The sequence below is a fragment of the Acinonyx jubatus genome, chromosome B1 (genome assembly GCF_027475565.1).
Source record: "Acinonyx jubatus isolate Ajub_Pintada_27869175 chromosome B1, VMU_Ajub_asm_v1.0, whole genome shotgun sequence".
NCBI lineage: Eukaryota > Metazoa > Chordata > Mammalia > Carnivora > Felidae > Acinonyx > Acinonyx jubatus.
Window position 1 is genome coordinate 131,188,024 of NC_069382.1, and position 23,124 is coordinate 131,211,147.

The 23,124-nt window shown below is 36.6% G+C and overlaps 1 protein-coding gene across 7 annotated transcripts in view; it reads right to left on the minus strand.

Moving 5' to 3' along the window:
* Window positions 1-23,124, minus strand: part of PTPN13 (protein tyrosine phosphatase non-receptor type 13) — a 223,551-nt gene that overhangs the window by 84,571 nt on the left and 115,856 nt on the right. For 6 of the 7 annotated variants that reach the window (XM_027060259.2, XM_027060255.2, XM_027060239.2 and 3 more), the window contains exons 7-9: window positions 21,591-22,154; window positions 1,593-1,688; window positions 878-971 (exon numbers count right to left, since the gene is read on the minus strand). In XM_027060259.2, the coding sequence (XP_026916060.2) occupies window positions 878-971; window positions 1,593-1,688; window positions 21,591-22,154 (754 nt within the window). The remainder of the gene's footprint in view (window positions 1-877; window positions 972-1,592; window positions 1,689-21,590; window positions 22,155-23,124) is intronic. The other variant, XM_027060249.2, reaches the window with a different exon arrangement.

The window sequence follows — 23,124 nt, forward strand, 5'->3', positions numbered from 1 at the left end:
TGGCGGCACTTGAACTAAACAAACAGATATCAAATTTAAAAGGATTTGCATGGTTTCTAAGTAAATTCTAAAGCAACCTTTTTATAAATTTCAAGTCAATGTTTGACATTAACAATATGCTTTATTCATGTAAGGGAACTGTGCACATGTGAAAAGGATACACAGCAATATATTCACTACTGGTTTGATACTTTTTGCTTTAAACAAAGTAAATCAATATACAGCTATGATACTACCATCCTAAGCCCAACACATAAATAATACCTAACACCTTATTAGAAAGTCGACCATTTCAGTATGAAAATGAACTCTAAACAGCCCAAACTGGACTTAAAAAAAAACACAAGTTAAAAACAAAAACAAAAACAAAAAAAACACAAGTTAACCTCTTGTAAGCCAGTAAATATGTAGTGAATAATTAACTTTTTACATAATAGGTTATTTAGTAGTAACCTATTCATTATTCATTCAACAAATAATACTCCCTGAAAATCTGCTTGTGGAGCCTATTCAACCTTTCAAAAGAGAAATTATTGTCTTAGAAATCAAGGTTTACTATCTTCTCACAGATGCTTAATGCCATGCCTTCTGAACTTCCTGTTAATAAATGATTTTATATTCATATTAACAATTTTAATTTCAAACACAGACTATAAATAATCAGAGCCAATTCTCATTTTAAAAGATGCAACAACTCAAATTACTACAATGTCTTTCACATAATTAAATGAATTTCCAAGAATTAAAAAGAGGAGGGAAAGGGAAAATGGAGAAAATAGAGAAAAAAGGATAATTTTCAAAAATTCTCCTTGATTCTAATAAAGAAAAAAAACCCACGTGTCACTGGAAATATATTACTATTTTTCCTATCACATACCTTGGTCTCTGTGATGGGCCTTGACCTGGGGTTTCATCCAGCCCTGGGAGACCACTGTTGGACTCAAACCTTTTTGAAGCTTCACTTTTTCGTACTAAAGAATGAAAAAAAATAACACAGGTAATAAAAATATAAAGTAACTTATTTAAAACTAAAACACTGAGCAGATACGTAAGATAATTTTTACAAATTATATTCATACCACCAAATTAATGATATAATGTCATTAAACTCTTCAGAGGTAAGTTATTTTTGAAGACAGTGAATTATTTCCTATTATGAAAATGACTATATTGTTATTTGATGAAACTGCTATTAAGTTCCTATAATACTGTTAAAATGAGTAACTGGCAGCTTTTTATAATTTTTAAATTTCATATAAAATTATTCTTTTGGTACCTTATATCTTAACACTACTGAATAAGACGAACTACTGAAAAAGAAGAATAATTTTTTTTTAACGTTTATTTATTTTTGAGACACAGAGAGACAGAGCATGAACAGGGGAGGGTCAGAGAGAGGGAGATACAAAATCTGAAACAGGCTCCAGGCTCTGAGCTGTCAGCACAGAGCCCAACGCTGGGCTCGAACTCACGGACTGCAAGATCATGCATGACCTGAGCCAAAGTCGTACGCTCAACTGACTGAGCCACCCAGGTGCCCCTGAAAATTCATGGATTCTTAAAAACATTTTGGTTATTCAGATGCCTCTCACCTTGTCGGAAATCTGATTCAGAGGAAATAATAGATGGACTTTCACTGGAAGTACTAAAGATATCACTGTGGTAAGTTTTATATCTTCGAATTGGTTCTAAAAGAATTAAAAGAAAAACATTAGAAAGCAAATCCATTTCTGTTCCACACAAATCAGATATTACATTTACTCTTATGAGACTAGAACATTTTATGTATTGCTTTAAATTTACCAATTGCTGGATGATACTCAAACAACGTGATTCCAATTTTGAGGCAGGTTAGCATACTGGTTAAGAACCTGGACTCTGACACCAGATTGCCTGGGTTTGAATCTCAGCTCACTACTTGCCAGGTGTGTGACACCTTAAGAAGGTAACTGAAGCTTCCTGTGACTCATCTTCAGCTGAAAAGGGGGTATAATAATAGTGTACACCTAGTAGTGTTGTTGCATCAGATGAAGTGATATATGCAAAGCTCTTAGAACACAGTGGATGTTATATAAACATCATCATTAAGCAGTTTTTGAAAGGTCACTATATGTAATTCTCTGTGTTACATGCTATAAAGGAATAGAAAACCCAAAGACACAGTCCCAAGCTCAAATAATTTAAAATGTTTAAGGACAAAAATACTTAATTGAAGACACGATGTTTAGATCTACCAGAATGAGATGAATAAGCATTGGGAGTGTGTGTGTGTGTGGGGGGGGGGGTACTTTGTGGGGTTGTGCAGTGTGTGCCCTGTATAAGGTGGGTAGGACCACATTAAAATAAAAATTCTATCTTCTAAATGTTTCTAATTCATTTCTCTTCTTCGTACTCACAGTCATAGATCACTGTTCATCTCATGTCTAGACTACTTCATGTATCCTAGATTCCCTCTTCTGCAATCTTACCCATTTCATATTATGATTCACATTACAGAGAGTGAACTTTCCAGAAATAAAAATCTGGGCATATTGCTATCATCTCTTAAAGTTTCAAAATACAGTTTATAAACTCCTTAGCTTGATATTCAAAGCCTTTAACAACCTGGTCTCTGACTACATTTATAGCAGTGGCTCTTCATATTGTGAAGTCACAGATACACTTGTTAGAATTAGATGGAAACTACAAACCTCTCTCCACCCACTCCCCAAAACATACAAAAATACATTTAAATAGGGCTTTAAAAACTCAATGTAAAAAAAAAAATTGACTGAATGAGTTATCTGAATCTTTGTGGCAGATTGGAACGTCTGAGCACGATGTTAATCAGTGGATAATAAGTCTGCAGATTGGGAAAGACTGAAATTGCAAATGATAGTGGGGAAAATTGATGAAAAAATGTGCTGAAGGAGACAGGAAATGGAAAAACACCCCAACATACATGGATGGTCAGTTTGGCAAGGAGGAAGAACCTTTTCTTCATAAGAGAAAGAAATGATGAACAGGGAAAGAGTGAAAATATAGAAGGAATCCAGGATACTCATATCAGAAGTTGCCTTACTCCTGGTAATGAAAAAGTGCATTACTCCTGGGAATCAGTGGCCGGGAGCTTCAGAAGAGTAAAGAAATTCTGCTATGAAGAATTTACTGATAAGAGTCAGTAAAAACCACATGACACCCTTTATGTAGCCATGAGAGTATAGATTAGGCTAGAATGCATGAATTTTATTGGAACCAATCAGAATGGTTTTGTGGCTTTTTCTTGGCAGTAGAGAAGGAAAACCATGGGAAACTCCTGGAACTGAGGGGAGACATGGGATGTGTGACAGCACGCAATGGAGACATGTGAGGGATTCTTTTTTTACTAGTTTGCAAGCTTGAGAACAGGAACTTTGCAGAATGAATTATTCCTGTGCTGCAAGGTGTTCACTAGAGATTGTTGAAGGAAAAAGAGATGGATAAATGAATGAAATAGTCAAATGGCATCACAGAACCAGGACGGAAATGATGTGCTGGCAGGATCGGGAGGTCATGCTGAGGCAAAACTTTAAAGAAGTGAGAGGAGTAGAAGTAAAAATGGCCGTGGGCTTGATGGAGATGAAGTTGCACACTGTCTTGTGCCAATGTTTACCTGGAACAGTAGGCATAATATAGAAGACCCCTACTTTGTTTAGCTTTATACACACTGAAAATGAGTATTAAATAATACTATAATTAGTGGAAAGGGTTTTAGGGTTGAAAATCCAAATATTTACCAGTGCTTCTAAAAAATGATTCCATTCTACCACAAGGAAGTCTTACAGTAAATAAGATAATTTTTAAAAAACTCCTCTGGTTTAAGATAAATGTGATTTGAAAAGATTGTAGAAGACATCAAACAATGGTTTTGTTTAATTCTATTTAAATGTAATGAACATAGTTAAATGGTTACTTAAGAAGAACTGCTATTTTCAAGGGGCACTAACAAACTTTTTGTTGTATTGTTATAGAGTCCCCATGTTAAACTACTGAGGGATTTTTCCAAGGTAACTTGAACAAATTACAAACCTGGCATTGCGATGTACACAGCACAGTAGATAGAACGAACAAGGGCAAGGAGTGGACTCAAAAGTACAGAGGCAATACTGTTTTTACTTTACAAAGAAAGATACGAAGTTGCAATATGCCTACTTAGTAGATAGAGAACTTCAGTCACTTAGATGTTATGCCATACAATAACAATTTCATACCCCACATTGAATGAATTTATTGTTTTATAACTATTTCTGCCAAGTGGCTGTAGGACAGCAAATACATCTTCATTAAAATTTCCATTCTTTGGTGGTGCTTTATAATTGTTCTTATATTATTTCATGTGTCCATATTCCTTTTCCTTTTTATAATTCTTGGGTTCCTTGTGTGAGACAAATTAATACAACGTTGATTATCCCCTCCTAAAAGTATAACAACAAATCATTTCCCCTTGATGAGGTATTGGTCTGCAAATGTTATCAGCACCACACATTCAGGGGAGGGTGGGCACTGCCTTATGATCCTTTATTGCTTTATAGTAATGGGGCACTAGCACTTCAGAAACATGCGATCGATGGCTAGTTTTGCAGCACTACTAGGGGATGGGAAGACTTCCTTGTTTTCTTCTAGGACTGGGGTAGGAATGGGGAGCCTATGTTAATTAGAGTGTAGGAATCTCTTTTGTAAGCTTCTCATTCTGGAATGTATCTTTTATAATGCTGCTAGCCATGTTCCTTTCATGTAATGGCATGGCCAGATTAAAGTTCCAGGCAACATTCACTACTCAGTCATGCTTATGAGAAAGGCTAGCCTTTGTAAATATAGGCTTTCTATTTCTGAATTGAATAATAAATTCAATCATTTCAGGAATTATTATAAAATTCACTACAAACATAAATTATTACAAACATATTCTTTACCAAGAGTATATCTTGCATTGGTGTATATGGAGAGGCACATTTTGCATGCTTACAAATCACATGATCTGATAGGAACATGGCTTGGCTTTCTGAGACAACCTACTTGAAGGCATCCAGTAGACACTAACTAGTTCCAGAGCAGCTTTTGTCCTCTATTCTGATCTGCAGAAGAAGGTTAATCCCTAATTATCCATGAGGTGTCCTAACATTATTGACAACTTTCTTTTTGAAGGATCCAGATACCACAGACATGTTTTCTATCTACATTTAAATGTATAATTTAAGCACTTTAGATTTGTCCTAGATCCCAGGAATGTGGTATTAACTGAGTGATTAAAAAAGAAAAAAAACCCAGCTTTTTTATTGTGAAAACTTCTACACAGACACAAAAACAGAGAGTATAATAAATCATCACATACCCAGATCAATACAACCTGGTAATTGTTATTTTAATTAAGAAGTGTCAGACTATGTTTTTAAACAAAGAAATGCTCCTCAGTATTTATATAGTATACTACAAAGTTTTATGAATGCCAACATTCTTGAATGATGTGCAATGGACCTATTAAGAATATTCAAGACATTCAGATGGCTAACAGACACATGAAAAGATGCTCAACATCACTCATCATCAGGGAAATACAAATCAAAACTACGATGAGATACCACCTCACACTTGTCAGAATGGCTAAAATTAACAACACAAGAAACAACAGATATTGGTGAGGATGCAGAGAAAGAGGAACGCTCTTGCACTGTTGGTGGGAATGCAAACTGGTGCAGCCGCTCTTAGGAAGAGTATGGAGGTTCCTCAAATAACTAAAAATAGAACAATCCAGCAATTGCACTATTAGTTATTTACTTAAAGTATACAAAAATACAGATTTGAAGGGGTACATGCACCCTATCAACATATAGGGGTACATGATAGCAGCACTATCAACAATAGCCAAACTATGGAAAGAGCCCAAATGTCCACCAATTGATGAATGGATAAAGAAGATGTCATGTACACACACACACACACACACACACACACACACACACACACACGTACACACACCCACACACAATGGAATCTTACTCAGCCATCAAAAACAATGAAATCTTCCCATTTGCAATGATGTGGATGGAGCTAGAATGTATTATGCTAAGTGGGATAAGCCAATCAGAAGAAGACAAATACCATATGATTTTACTCATATGTGGAATTTAAGAAACAAAATAGATGACTGGGAAGGTGGGGGATGGAAAGAGGAGATAGGGAAACAAACCATGAGAGACTCTTAACAATAGTGAACAAACTTGATGGAGGGAGGTGGGTGACAGGGGGGCTACATGGGTGATGGGCATTAAGGAGGGTACTTGTGATGGGCACTGGGTGTTGTATGTAAGTGATGAATGACTGAATTCTACTGAAACCAATATTGCACTGTATGTTAACTAAAATTTAAATTAAGAAAACCAAATAGGCATTTTATAAAATGCACATATGGCCACTTTCACTGAAATATGTAGCAAAAGTTTAAGCCTTCACCATTATAATTGCAGAACTATATTTGGCTTTTGTGGGATAAAAATTAGATTAATTTGTTGGTTTGCAAATTTCTCAGTAAACATTTAAATGAAACCTATACTGAACAAATCAGTGTACCAGGGTCCATTTAGGGTCATGATTATTCCACATTTTACTGATTTCCTTCTCTTTGATTCCCTATGAGTACTTAGTTTTTAGATGTGGAAAATGAAGTTTTAGGAAAGAACCTACATTTAGTAGAACAGTGGTGAGAGGATGAGAAGAATAGGGTCTACAGAAGGATGACTTAATGAATTAACATTTGGAGAGAGGTCTAGTTATAGAGATTCAGTAATCATACATACTCTGACAATTGAAGACATCTTTTAGTTTCTAGTACTGTTTTACCATAATTAAGAGTATACTATTTCTTGTAAGAATATAAGATATGAAAATCTGACAAATATTTTATTATTCTTTAGCTGAAATCTGATTTTTTTTTATTTAAAAAAGTTTTTTAATGTTTATTTATGTTTGATAGAGAGACAGAGAGAGAACATGTATGCACAAGTGGGGGAAGGACAGAGAGACAGAGAGGGAGACACAGAATCTGAAGGCTCCAGGCTGTCAACTCAAGAGCCTGACATGGGGCTTGAACCAATGAACCATGAGATCATAACATGAGCCGAAGCTGGATGCTTAACCAACTGAGCCACTCAGCGCCCCTGTAATCTGATCCTTTAAACAAAATTCACTCCAACTCTAATATCCTATTGACTCTACTTATATAGTACCAATGAAGAGCAGCTTTTCAATAGGCTAGAGCATTTAGCCATAAGTTCTTGACAACTAAGAGTTCCAATCTGCACCAATACTTAACACTTCAGTTAAAATTTCATTTTCACACTTAGTACTTTAAACATATAAAGTTGTGGGACATGATCATGAACACTATACTTTTAATATTTAGGGTATTATGATTTGCATAATATTCTGAGCTTACATAAAGCTATTTCAGATGAAACATTCAAATCTATAATCTTCACATTACAATGAACCTAAACCAGCACAAACTGTAATCTAAAAACATCATTTACAAGTGACACATATTCAAGCTCAGACATGTAACATGCAGAAAGAGAGACTCAGACAAGTGCAGCATCAGGAATTAAAGAATTATAACAATTTTTCAAACCCTGCATTTTTAAGATTATTAGCCCTGACAAAATATTTCAGTTTTCAAATAAACAGAGAAACCAAAATAATGATACTATGTTTTCATGTATGAAATGTTTTTCTTTATGCTTTCTTTTCAAGGGAGTAATTTTCAGAGATTAAAGATTATACCTTTTATATGTTCACTAGAGTCCACTGTATTCATATACCATACTACATGATCTATGAACAAACCATGTTCTAAAACCCATTGAGAGCTAGACAAAGTCAAAAATTTTTGTCAACAGGAGGAACAGAACTGATGCAAATATAAACATATGTAATTGAGGAAAGATACATAGGAGAATGCTCTGTGAATTATAAATTACTTTAGAGATGTAAAATTTGTGCAAAGCAGGAATGGTAAAAACACATTCCCTCACAGGAGGCTTGTGCAATGTAGTGGCCACCAATGTAGGCTGTGTCTTGCATCTGGGTTGGCTATGCCACTCCTCTAGCATCCTCCAGGATCCCGTGTTATGACTTTATTGCCCATTCTAAATCTTTCAAATGAACAGTATAAAGTTCTAAAGGAAATTGATTGCCTTTACTCTTGGTTGGTCAGGTTATGACTTCTCTTGAAGTTGGATAAAACACAGGAGAAGAAGGATTTCTGCTCACTATGCATAATTCATCAGAGAATACTGTTGTATCACATATCCGAAACAGCACATGCCGAATATTTAATATTAATAGCTACATTGCAATACTCAGTTTAGATTAATAAACAGTATCATGTAGGATATAGTGGTAGATACTAAGGATACAGTTACGGATTAGACTATGTCAAATTTCTGATATCTATAGGAGGAGAAACAAGCTCCTTAAAACAAATAATTTCAATGAAAATGAGGCCATCATCCTAAACTGGGAAGGTGAGAGAAAGCTTCCTGAACCAGAAATGCCTGAAAGCTTTGATAGTCTTGAGGCAGAAAGCTGTATGAATAAAGGCATGGAAATGACAATTGGCAATGACAACAATTGGCTGGAGGGAGGAAAAGAGGGGAAGACAGAGAGACAGACTGAGAGAATGCACCACGTATTGGAGTGGGGTGTGAGATGGGAAATGCTAAAGGATGAGACTGGAGAGACATGATCTAAGGAGCTAGAATTTTACCCTGTTCAGATGATGACAAGCTCATGGCTGAGGCAGAGAAGAAATTATTCAGATTTGTGTTGCAGGAAAATGGAAGACGTAACTGGTAGTTGAAATAGCAATTTAGAAAGCTATTTCCATAGTCCATGGGAGCAAGGAATTGAGAGATTGGGATGGAATGAAGAAATATTTCAGAGATTTAAATTGCTAGGTCTCAAAAATTGCTATGATACCGTTGCTAGTATGATGCATCTTAAATCTTTCTTAAAACACATCAAATCCATGCTTCTCAGGTATCTATGCCAAAGCCAAATTGGGTATATGTTAATTATGTATCAGTTCAATTTAAATTAGGTCCCTAATTTCTGATAAAATAGCCTATGATTTCTTTAGACTCCAAAATCAATATTATGTTACTATGAATATAGATACTGGAAAGTTTGTATTTGTTTCACCATTCACTTTCTTTAGTGTTTTAAATGCAATTTCATTCTTTCTACTTGGATAAATCTAAAGAACGGAAGTAAACTGTCTATTCTCCTTCCCAAGTATTTCTCAAACCAAATCTTCTCTCATTTGAATACTGGTATTTTATACTGGACTAACTTTATATGAGAATGGTCTGAAGCTGTACTATTTTAATATGGCAGCCACTAGCCATATGTAGCTATGTAAATGTAAATAAAATATTCAGTTCCTCAGTTGCACCAGCCACCACAATGTAAGTGCTCAACTGTCACATGTGGCTTGTAACTACTGAGTTGGGACTTTGTAGATATAGAACATTTCCTCCACTGAAGAAGTTCTATTGGACAATGCTGGTCTAAAATACAAATGTCTTTAAAATTTAGTCCTAGAAATATAGCAGGCACTTTATTCTTTCTGGCTAAGATGTTGATTCCGTCTGTAATAGTGTGTTCTTCAGAGATACAAAATATATTTGCATCTTGGTAGAATAATAGAGTTATCAATTCTGAAATACATGTGATATTTGACCAATATCACCTAAAATCCCTGATTATTCATATTTACTTTTGTGGAACTGATATGAGTGAAACAGAAACTGAATATTAAATTATTTTAGTTCATGAAGTAATCCAAATAACAACTCAATCATATCTTTTTTTCTTTTCAAAGGGAAATAAGGTGAAGAAATAAAAACTGAACAGTTTGGATTTTAGAGGAGAGATAATTTCTGAAAAAAATTTCTCCCTTAGAACATGTCACTAGAAGTATCCTACATGGTGAACTGTAATATTTATAAATCCATCCCCTTGCTTTTCTAAAATGCAACTATAAAAATGTATGAACTTTCAAATTCAATCTTCTCATGAAAATGAAACATTAAGGTGCCTCAATAAGAACAGGCTCACATACTTTAGTGCTTACATATTCTAGTTGCACAACACAGAGTTTAAGCTGCATTCACAAGGCAGTCACAGAACAGCAAAACTAGGCTAGACCAGAGGTCACAATATTGTCTTTTAAGCAATATTTAAGGTTGATGTATAGTAGATTGACTTAAAACTCCTTAAATAGTAACATTTAACCACAGTCACCTTTGAAGGACTTACTTATATCTATTCTTCATGTCCTTTTCCAGTATTTATACAGAATGTAGAGGAGTTTTAACTGTTGGAAGCAAAATGGTATTCATGGTCCCCACCCAGGGGGTGGAGTGCTGTTCATACTATACTCACAGTACTGGTTCCAAGTCAATCTCTCATAATCAGGAATGTGTTGCCAACTCACAAGGCAATGTTAAATAGGGAGTGTGTGGTAATTACAAACAAGAGAGATGGTGACAGATACTTCTATTAGAAAACATACAATTTCTCAGATATTGAGATGGAGTAATGTGGTAGAAAAAAGATATCAGGAACAAGGAAGAAGAAACAAGTAGACTAGGATAGTCCTATACTGAGGTGAAAAAGTGAAAAGAATAAGGCAAACAGGGGGATCCTGGGAAGATAGTGGCATAGGACAACGCTGGACTCACTGCGCGTCCTGCTGATCACTTAGATTCCACCTACACCTGCCTAAATAACCCAGAAAACCGCCAGAAGACTAGCAGAACGGAGTATCAGGAGCCAAGCGCAGATGAGAGGCCCACGGAAGAGGGTAGGAAGAGTGGAGAGGCAGTGCGCGCTCCACGGACTGGCGGGAGGGAGCTGGGGCAGAGGGGCGGCCCGCCGGCCAAGCAGAGCCCCGAGTCTGGCTGGCAAAAGCAGAGGGGCCGGATGGAGTGTGTTCCGACAGCAAGCAGGACTTAGTATCTGGGAGGTCATAAGTTAACAGCTCTGCTCAGAAAGCGGGAAGGCTGGAGGACAACGGGAAGGAGACTTGCTGAGCCCCGGGAGGACAGAGCTCAGTTTGGCGGGGAACAAAGGCGCTTGCCAGCACCATCTCCCTCGCCCATCCCCCAGCCAAAATCCCAAAGGGAACCAGTTCCTGCCAGGGAATTTGCTTGCTCTGAGCAAACACCCAACGCTGTGCTTCTGCGGAGCCACCCCTCCGGCAGCGGGTCTGACTCCCTCCCGCTGCCACAGGGCCCCTCCTGAAGTGGATCACCTAAGGAAAAGTGAGCTAAGCCTGCCCCTCCTGCCCCCGTGCACCTTGCCTACCCACCCCAGCTAATACACCAGATCCCCAGCACCACAAGCCTGGCAGTGTGCAAGTAGCCCAGACGGGCCACGCCACCCCACAGTGAATCCCGCCCCTAGGAGAGGGGAAGAGAAGGCACACACCAGTCTGACTGTGGCCCCAGCGGTGGGCTGGGGGCAGACATCAGGTCTGACTGTGGCCCGCCCACCAACACAAGTTATTCAAGACAGCACAGGGGAAGTGCCCCCCTCCAGGGACTATCCAAAATGACCAAACGGAAGAATTCCCCTCAAAAAAACGTCCAGGAAATAACAACAGCTAACGAACTGATCAAAAACGATTTAAACAATATAACGGAAAGTGAATTTAGAATAACAGTCATAAAATTAATCGCTGGGCTTGAAAACAGTATAAAGGACAGCAGAGAATCTATTGGTACAGAGATCAAGGAACTAAGGAACAGCCAGGAGGAGCTAAAAAATGCTATCAATGAGCTGCAAAATAAAACGGAGACAACCATGACTCGGATTGAAGAGGCAGAGGAGAGAATAGGTGAACTAGGAGATAAAATTATGGAAAAAGAAGAAGCTGAGAAAAACACAGATAAAAAAGACCAGGAGTATGAGGGGAAAATTAGAGAACTAAGTGATGCACTAAAGAGAAATAATATACGCATAATTGGTATTCCAGAGGAGGAAGAGAGAGGGAAAGGTGCTGAAGGTGTACTTGAAGAAATAATAGCTGAGAACTTCCCTGAACTGGGGAAGGAAAAAGGCATTGAAATCCAAGAGGCACAGAGAACTCCCTTCAGATGTAACTTGAATTGATATTCTGCATGACATATCATAGTCAAACTGGCAAAATACAAGGATAAAGAGAAAATTCTGAAAGCAGCTAGTGATAAACGTGCTCTAACTTATAAAGGGAGACCTATAAGACTCGTGACCGATCTCTCTTCTGAAACTTGGCAGGCCAGAAAGGAATGGCAGGAAATCTTCAATGTGATGAACAGAAAAAATATGCAGCCGAGAATCCTTTATCCAGCAGTCTGTCATTTAGAATAGAAGGAGAGATAAAGGTCTTCCCAAACAAACAAAAACTGAAGGAATTTGTCACCACTAAACCAGCCCTACAAGAGATCCTAAGGGGGATCCTGTGAGACAAAGTACCAGAGACATCGCTATAAGCATGAAACCTATGGACATCACAATGACTCTAAACCCATATCTTTCTATAATAACACTGAATGTAAATGGGCTAAATGCGCCAACCAAAAGACACAGGGTATCAGAATGGATAAAAAAACAAGACCCATCTATTTGCTGTCTACAAGAGACTCATTTTAGACCTGAGGACACCTTTAGATTGAGAGTGAGGGGATGGAGAACTATTTATCATGCTACTGGAAGCCAAAAGAAAGCTGGAGTAGCCATACTTATATCAGACAAACTAGACTTTAAATTAAAGGCTGTAACAAGAGATGAAGAAGGGCATTATATAATAATTACAGGGTCTATCCATCAGGAAGAGCTAACAATTATAAATGTCTATGTGCCGAATACTGGAGCCCCCAAATATATAAAACAATTACTCATAAACATAAGCAACCTTATTGATAAGAATGTGGTAATTGCAGGGGACTTTAACACCCCACTTACAGAAATGGATAGATCATCTAGACACACGGTCAATAAAGAAACAAGGGCCCTGAATGATACATTGGATCAGATGGACTTGACAGATATATTTAGAACTCTGCATCCCACAGCAACAGAATATACTTTCTTCTCGAGTGCACATGGAACATTCTCCAAGATAGATCACATACTGGGTCACAAAACAGCCCTTCATAAGTTTACAAGAATTAAAATCATACCATGCATACTTTCAGACCACAATGCTATGAAACTTGAAATCAACCACAGGAAAAAGTCTGGAAAACCTCCAAAAGCATGGAGGTTAAAGAACACCCTACTAAAGAATGAATGGGTCAACCAGGCAATTAGAGAAGAAATTAAAAAATATATGGAAACAAACGAAAATGAAAATACAACAATCCAAATGCTTTGGGATGCAGCGAAGGCAGTCCTGAGAGGAAAATACATTGCAATCCAGGCCTATCTCCAGAAACAAGAAAATCCCAAATACAAAATCTAACAGCACACCTAAAGGAAACAGAAGCAGAACAGCAAAGACAGCCTAAACCCAGCAGAAGAAGAGAAATAATAAAGATCAGAGCAGAAATAAACAATATAGAATCTAAAAAAACTGTAGAGCAGATCAACGAAACCAAGAGTTGGTTTTTTGAAAAAATAAACAAAATTGACAAACCTCTAGCCAGGCTTCTCAAAAAGAAAAGGGAGATGATCCAAACAGATAAAATCATGAATGAAAATGGAATTATTACAATCAATCCCTCAGAGATACAAGCAATTATCAGGGAATACTATGAAATTATATGCCAACAAACTGGACAACCTGGAAGAAATGGACAAATTCCTAAACACCCACACGCTTCCAAAACTCAATCAGGAGGAAATAGAAAGCTTGAACAGACCCATAACCAGTGAAGAAATTGAATCAGTCATCTAAAATCTCCCAACAAATAAGAGTCCAGGACCAGATGGCTTCCCAGGGGAGTTCTACCAGATGTTTAAAGCAGAGCTAATACCTATCCTTCTCAAGCTATCCCAAAATATAGAAAGGGAAGGAAAACTTCCAGACTCATTCTATGAAGCCAGTATTACTTTGATTCCTAAACCAGACAGAGACCCAGTAAAAAAAGAGAACTACAGGCCAATATCCCTGATGAATATGGATGCAAAAATTCTCAATAAGATACTAGCAAATCGAATTCAACAGCATATAAAAAGAATTATTCACCATGATCAAGTGGGATTCATTCCTGGGCTGCAGGGCTGGTTCAACATTCACAAATCAATCAACGTGATACATCACATTAATAAAAGAAAAGGTAAGAACCATATGATCCTGTCAATCGATGCAGAAAAGGCATTTCACAAAATTCAGCAACGTTTCTTAATAAAAACCCTCGAGAAAGTCGGGATAGAAGGAACATATTTAAAGATCATAAAAGCCATTTATGAAAAGCCCACAGCTAACATCATCCTCAATGGGGAAAAACTGAGAGCTTTTTCCCTGAGATCAGGAACACGACAGGGATGCCCACTCTCACCGCTGTCATTTAATATAGTGTTGGAAGTTCTAGCATCAGCAATCAGACAACAAAAGGAAATCAAAGGCATCAAAATTGGCAAAGATGAAGTTAAGCTTTCACTTTTTGCAGATGACATGATATTATACATGGAAAATCCTCTAGACTCCACCAAAAGTCTGCTAGAACTGATACATGAATTTAGCGAAGTCGCAGGATACAAAATCACTGTACAAAAATCAGTTGCATTCTTACACTCTAATAATGAAGCAACAGAAAGACAAATAAAGAAACTGATCCCATTCACAATTGCACCAAGAAGCATAAAATACCTAGGAATAAATCTAACCAAAGATGTAAAAGATCTGTATGCTGAAAACTATAGAAAGCTTATGAAGGACATTGAAGAAGATATAAAGAAATGGAAAAACATTCCGTGCTCATGGATTGGAAGAATAAACATTGTCAAATGTCAATACTACCCAAAGCTATCTACACATTCAATGTAATCCCAATCAAAATTGCACCAGCATTCTTCTCGAAACTAGAACAAGCGATTCTAAAATTCATATGGAACCACAAGAGGCCCCGAATAGCCAAAGTAATTTTGAAGAAGACCAAAGCGGGAGGCATCACAATCCCAGACTTTAGCCTCTACTACAAAGCTGTCATCATCAAGACAGCATGGTATTGGCACAAAAACCGACACATAGACCAATGGAATAGAATAGAAATCCCAGAACTAGACCCACAAACGTATGGCAAACTAATCTTTGACAAAGCAGGAAAGAACATCCAATGGAGAAAAAGACAGTCTCTTTAACAAATGGTGCTGGGAGAACTGGACAGCAACATGCAGAAGATTGAAACTAGACCACTTTCTCACACCATTCACAAAAATAAACTCAAAATGGATAAAGGACCTGAATGTGAGACAGGAAACCATCAACACCCTAGAGGAGAAAGCAGGAAAAAACCTCTCTGACCTCAGCCGTAGCAATTTCTTACTTGACACATCCCCAAAGACAAGGGAATTAAAAGCAAAAATGAACTATTGGGACCTCATGAAGATAAAAAGTTTCTGCACAGCAAAGGAAACAACCAACAAAACTAAAAGGCAACCAACGGAATGGGAAAAGATATTTGGAAATGACATATCGACAAAGGGCTAGTATCCAAAATCTATAAAGAGCTCACCAAACTTCACACCTGAAAAACAAATAATCCAGTGAAGAAATGGGCAGAAAACATGAATAGACACTTCTCTACAGAAGACATCCGGATGGCCAACAGGCACATGAAAAGGTGCTCAGCGCCGCTCCTCATCAGGGAAATACAAATCAAAACCACACTCCGATATCACCTCACGCCAGTCAGAGTGGCCAAAATGAACAAATCAGGAGACTATAGATGCTGGAGAGGATGTGGAGAAACGGGAACCCTGTTGCACTGTTGGTGGGAATGCAAACTGGTGCAGCCACTCTGGAAAACAGTGTGGAGGTTCCTCAGAAAATTAAAAATAGACCTACCCTATGACCCAGCAATAGCACTGCTAGGAATTTACCCAAGGGATACAGGAGTGCTGATGCATAGGGGCACTTGTACCCCAATGTTTATAGCAGCACTCTCAACGATAGCCAAACTTTGCAAAGAGCCTAAATGTCCATCAACTGATGAACGGATAAAGAAATTGTGGTTTATATACACAATGGAGTACTACGTGGCAATGAGAAAGAATGAAATATGGCCCTTTGTAGCAACGTGGATGGAACTGGAGAGTGTTATGATAAGTGAAATAAGCCATACAGAGAAAGACAGATACCATATGTTTTCACTCTTAGGTGGTTGCTGAGAAACTTAACAGAAACCCACGGGGGAGGGGAAAGAAAAAAAAAAAAAAGAGGTTAGAGTGGGAGAGAGCCAAAGCATAAGAGACTCTTAAAAACTGAGAACAAACTGAGGGTTGATGGGTGATGGGAGGGAGGGGAGGGTGGGTGATGCGTATTGAGGAAGGTACCTTTTGGGATGAGCACTTGGTGTTGTATGGAAACCAATTTGACAATAAACTTCATATATTGAAAAAAAAAAGAATAAAGCAAACAGAGTCACATCAAATTTTAGAACTATTTTCCACAAGAGAAACCTGTTATTGTTTCTTCCTGCCCCATCCTTACTGCTTTCTGTATGTAGAGAACTATCTGAAAGATTAAGCATTAGCTTAATGATTATAGAAACAATCTTACATTTATAATTTTTAAACTTCTACAGTTTCTTTCCTGGGGTCTTTTCTGTTCCTTTCTTGGTTTGTTTCTAAGGAAATCTGAGCACTCAATGCCAACCACAGCTTTTTAATAGTTTACTTTCTTATCTTGTCAGCTACAGGATAACTGTCTTACATCCTACTGTAGGAAAGCCCTGTTAAAACACTACCACAATGGGGGCGCCTGGGTGGCTAGATTGATTGGGTGTCTGACTTCAGCTCAGGTCATGGTCTCATGGTTTGTGGGTTCAGGCCCTGAGTCTGGATCTGTGCTGACAGCTTGGAGCCTGGAGCCTGCTTTGGATTCTGTGACTCCCATTCTCTCTGCCCCTCCCCACTCATGCTCTGTATCTCTCTCCTTCAGATATAAATAAACATTAAAAAAAAAAAAAAACCAACACAAAATATTACCACAGTAGTCCATGCGACACAGGAGAGAGCTCCATCTTAACCCCTATCCAGTGTGGTTTGCTGCAGAAAGAACTAAAAGTGCCTTACTTGAGCCTTTTTTTTCATTGTACTATCTTGTTTTACTATATTAAAAATTACATAATTTTATTAGGAAGAGACTTTATTAAGGGTTTTGTTAGGTGGTTAGTTGAATGTCCAACTTTCCTGGCAGTAATAAATTTTCCAAACAATGTATCTGAAATGTATCTGGTTTCTGCTTAAAATCAGAATGGCAGAGTGGAAAAAAATCTTATTCTGGATTTCAAGAGATCTGGATTCTAAATACAGCTCTGCTATAAATTATGAATTATGTATCTTCTTTGGCAAACTAGTCTACTATGGGCTTTTGAAAATGAGAGGTTTGGTTTAAATAGTATCCAGATTTCTCCCCGTACCAAATTCTGGTCTTCCCTGTGCTAGTTGGCTGATTGATGTCAGCTAAGGAGATGCCATAGAGGTGATTTGGGTAAAGGCTCCTTTCAAGAGGATGGACTAAGGAAAGGGCTATATATCTGAGGTTGGAGGAGATGACTATCTTTCCCATTAGTTCAATGAGCCTCCCTGCATGCCTAAAAGGACAAACTGAAATTTAGCAATTTCTTTTCTTGCAATTGCTCTATTAACCCAATGAATACTGAAATACATATTTTTTAAAAATTAGGAAGTAGCATGTAGTTGGAAATTCTTAGACTGGAGCTCCCAAATCTAGATGTAAATCCACAAACTCCCACAATGACGGAAACTATCATTAACTGCTTATGTGATCTTGGGTAAGTCATTAAATCTTCACAAGCTCAGGGATATTGAGCTCCAAGACCTCTTCTAATTCAAAAATTACTGATAGCCAGTAGCAACTGCCGAATTTAAAGATCACAAAAATTGTACAGAGCACTATTAATTTTTTTAAATGTTTTATTATTTTTTTTTAAAGTTTATTTATTTTGAGAGAGAGAGAGTGTGCTGTGCAAGCTGGGAAGCAGCAGAGAGAGGCAGAGAGGAAGAATCCCAAGCAGGCTCCTTGCTCCCAGCAGACAGCCCCAAGTGGGGCTCGATTCTATGAACCATGAGATCATAGCCTGAGCGGAAATCAAGAGTTGGAAGCTTAACCGACTAAGCCACCCACGTGCCCCGTTAAATGCTTCAGAACAAGAATATTTAAAAAGATAGGTGTACATTAATAATATCCACTGTTCTACTTGATTTCTCACACATAAAAGGGATCTATGGAGCTTACTTTTCATGAGAATTAAATGAAATAAATGGGATTTGTATCATTTTCAATTCTTTTTTCTCCTTTGTATACTAGCTAAAATCTTTGTATAGCAATCTGCAATTGTGTTTGAACAGCTAATATAAATTATTTCACTTTTAGAAAAAACACAGCATAAAACCAGCAAAGTATTCAACTAAGTAACTAAGAGTAATTGCTTTTGAATTATAAGCATGAAACATTCTTTTTGAAGAATATTTTTCGTCTAAAGCAAATATAATTTATTACTACTTACAAGTTACTGTATAATAATGGAGTTTTTTTAAGATGGTGTAAGCATTTCCATAATATACCAACATTTTCAAGGTGTTTTGTTTAACTTGATTATAAAATATACTCTGGGGAAAAATGTATAGATTCTTTGTGAGAACAAATGTTTTTGAAAATTTGTCAATAGCCTTTCAGAATGGAAATGGTCCTGAATCAAACAATTCAAAGCATATTTTATTTTGAAAAAGAAATCTTTTTTGTATTTCTTGTAATAAATATAAAATTCCTAAATCTGGAAGTTAGGTTTCATAACAAGTTAACATTTTTAACAAATAAGTGTCAATAACATTATATACATCATCTTTGTAGATATACATGTATATTTGGAAACAAGATGCAAACAAGTTTCTTTTACATGTGCCTGGCACACAATCCCTGATAAAAGGCTCATATGCAAACTAGGACACTGCTTAGCTTAATACTCATTTTATAGGTAATAAAAAATTACCTATTCAAACAAAATATATCAGACTACTGTAGTGAAATTTAACAGATTAAATATATTTCCATTAGTGTTTAATTTCTTACTGTTTAACTCTCAAACCAAGGTTCAAGGGGTTAAAAAAACCACATTTTTCCTCAGACTTCACTAATACACACTACTATTCATTTACCAAATAATAAGTAAATATTCTTTTGAAACACACACGAGAACATTAGAAATTATGAGTTAATTTTTAATATTTGCATGTTAAGAAAATATATTTCACATGTTAAAAAACACATATATGTTAGAACTAGTCATCTATATCGGTATGTATCTCCACTATTTATACTCTGAGACTATCATGGTTTTATCTACTTGAATAATTAAGGGTTTCGTTGTTTTTTTTTTTTTTTTTTTGTCCATGATGGGCAAGAATTCTTCACATCAATGTCTCTATGAAGGCATGTTCATAAGAAGGTCAGGCGAAGTTTTTATTCATATGCTAGCTGTTGTGTAACATTAAATAATCATGAAGTACAACTTCTGAAAGAGGAGACCTTAAGCTATAGAAAGTGCCTATTGTTTGCTGTCATAACTCTAAAAGTTTACTCATCAGAGTTAAACAGTAAAATCATGCATAAGACACATTTCTAAGTTCTTATTTTCTATCCTTGAAAGTTTTCAGATCAAGATTATATACAACAATCTCATAAAGGTGGCTAATTTTTAAAAATGCATATATACATACATGTATATACACACATATGTATATATACATGTATGTATATATGTGTATATATATATACATACCCATATCAATTAAGTGTTTGATAATTTCCTTTATTTCAAATCCATCACTAATTTGCAATTCCTGAATTGAAAAAAAAGAAGCAAAGCTTCTTTTATTAGAAGTAAAGTACAACATGTAGAGTATGTTCAGCCCAGGGCTATGCTTAAGCTTAAGTAACAGAACAAACCTTTAGCAAAGCACTTTAAAGGTAATCTATGAATAAAAAATATTCCACTGGAACAATGGCCTTAAACATGAATATGACGATTGATTATGCCACTACTCTTGCTAAACTAGAAGGCACCTTAAAGTGACATTTCAACTATGTCCCAAAGTTTGTCTGGGACAAACTTTGGAAGATACTGGGACAAACTTTGGAAGATAACATAGCTTTAATCTTCAAAAATGTAGAGGATTAGATTGGTAAGTCTAATTTTGTTTTCTCTTCCATTTATTTAAGTTAAAAATAGCCTCTATCCATATGTCTAAAACATAATTTTATTCTACTCAATATATTGAGGTTTGTGTGTGAATCAGGTATTTTGAACCAGAGCTTTGTCCTGCAAATAATAAGAATTTATCATTTATAGGGGCACCTGGGTGGCTCAGTGGGTTGAGTGCCTGACTTTGGCTCAGGTCATGATCTCACAGTTCATGGGTTTGAGCCCCATGCCAGGCTTTGTGCTCATAGCACTTAGCCTGCTTCAGATTCTCTGTCTCCCTCCCTCTCTCTCTGCCCCTCCCCAGTCCCTGTTCTCTCTCAAAGATAAATAAATAAACATTTAAAAAAAGGAATTTATCATTTATAAAGTTATTTTTTATGCCCCTCATACTAACATTGTAATAATTTGATTTATTAATCACTTCACATTTATTACCTAATTCATCTATTTTGGTTAAGCACATTTTACAGATGGGGTAACTTACGTTTGGAGGGATTAAGCCCAGTCGCCGAAGTAAGGATCATGTAGCTACTGATGCAATAGATAATTCAAACCTAGGCTGTCTGTCTTTAGATCTATAAACCTAAATACTATGACTTTTAAAATATGGATTTAAAACTTCATTCTAGAGCAAACAAATTATGACCTTCAGGAGTTGTGTCCCTAAGTTTGTTTCTTGAAGCTGGGGTTTGGGAACTATTGCATTATCACCATGCCACTCTGCCTCCCTAGAGTTTCTGATTTTGATTAACTGCCTCTTATTGCCATGAACCAGTCCTTTAGGGAAGCCTCTTATGAGACAGTGCATGATAGACGGTGCTGTGGAGGATTAAAAAGAAGAAGAAAATATGGCTCCTGCCTTGAGAAGATTACAATCTTAAAAATCTACTACCCCAAATATTGTAGGGCTATAAAGTGCCCAGACTAGGATGCTTACTAGAGATGACTTTGTGGGAGCAATACAGTTCGATTAGAGTTTTGGTGGAAAGGAGAACAGAAACCGACAAAGAGACTAACCTGGGTATAAAGGTTTGACAGTGGAAATAAGACTTGTGGAATGGTTTAATAACCCTTCTTTATTTCAAAACACAATTTTAAATATTTCAATTCAATTTTCTCTCAAACACACACAAAATTACTAACCTTCTACATTCATGGCTTCTCTTAGAACCTGAAGTTTCTTTTGTCTCTCTCGGATTCGGTCCAAAGCGCTTGATATTGCTGAGGAAGTGGGCAATTCTCGAGTATGAAACATTGGATCCACTTTCTGAGGGCCAAAGATATCCAAGGCTATGCTTCCATCTGAGTATCTTGCCTCCTTTTTTCTAGGAGTAGTTGAAGTCCTCACTGTTACTGCTTCAGGGAGATATTGTCGGAATCCACCGGTTTCCCCAGAAAAGTCTCTCTCATCTGTGCAAAGCAAGTCCATGGATGAAGCCCAAATCTTCTTCTTGGGAAGCACATCAATACCAGGGATAGTTTTTTTTTCTGGGCCACTACTTTTGAACTGGTAAGGGGAACAGGTATTTTCAGAATCTTCACGTGCAGAATTATTATCTGATGAAATGTCCTTGAAATAATCTTCCTCATCTTGTGTATCTCTGATGGACAGAAATCCCATAGATTTACTAAGCCCTTTGTTAAGAAAGGTCTGATGAGAGAATGGAGACTTGTGTATGTCTAGTACATCAGAAGTAGCGCTTCTTCCTGGAATGATAAGAATCTATCATGTATGTACAGAATTTTTAGAAAATAACTGGAATGTAATCTTAGTACTGACAGTGAAAGTGCTGGTAATTTTCTAAATTTCCTAATGGAGGATCAGAGATGACATGGGATGGTGCCGATAGTGGAAGTGGAAAGGGAAGTTATGTTTGTGTAACTTTTCGTGGTCCAATGTTTCTTACCTAATGAAAACAAGAATGTAGTGAACTTACTTTTTTGAGCAGTGTTATTTTATGTTCAAAGGTGAATTATTTGGTTTTTAAAAATAGACTAGACAAAAGTTTCTGATACTATCCAATTTGGCAGAATATTAATTATCCATGAAATGATTTGGCACAATAATAGAAGGTAGAGTATATTCCTTTAACTTCTAAAGGTATAATTCAAACATGTATCACTTCAACATAAAGCCTTGGTCTTTTCTGGTCATTTAAGTAAGTAAGTAAGTAAGTAAGTAAGTAAGTAAGTAAGATATGTTTTCAGAAACGTTTGAAATCCAGATAATTTGATTGTTTAAATTATGTAAAAAACTTAATTTTTCCATGGCAGACCATCATGTACTAAAATAGTTTTTGTCTTAAACATAATGCATCAATATTTGTCAACTGGAATAAAGTCTTTTTATTCTTTAGTCTTTGATGTAGTTAAAAACTGTTAAGCCATTCTAATTTTTCTAAGGCACGAGTCTAAAAATGCATTGAGACACAGCAAAAATGTCCAACCAGAAATTAATTTTTGAAATCCATAAAGTGAATAACAAAAAAGTCATATATTTATGGCTCCACTATAGAAAAAGAAATGTAGAAAAATACTTCAGAGTTACTAACCCAGTAGCCCATAAACACTGAAGATTTCCTGTGTGACCTGTGATCCCTCTCTAATAACCTATTTGCTATGTACACAATATAAAATAATGACTAAAACTTTCCTAGTAATACTAAATTGCTTAGTA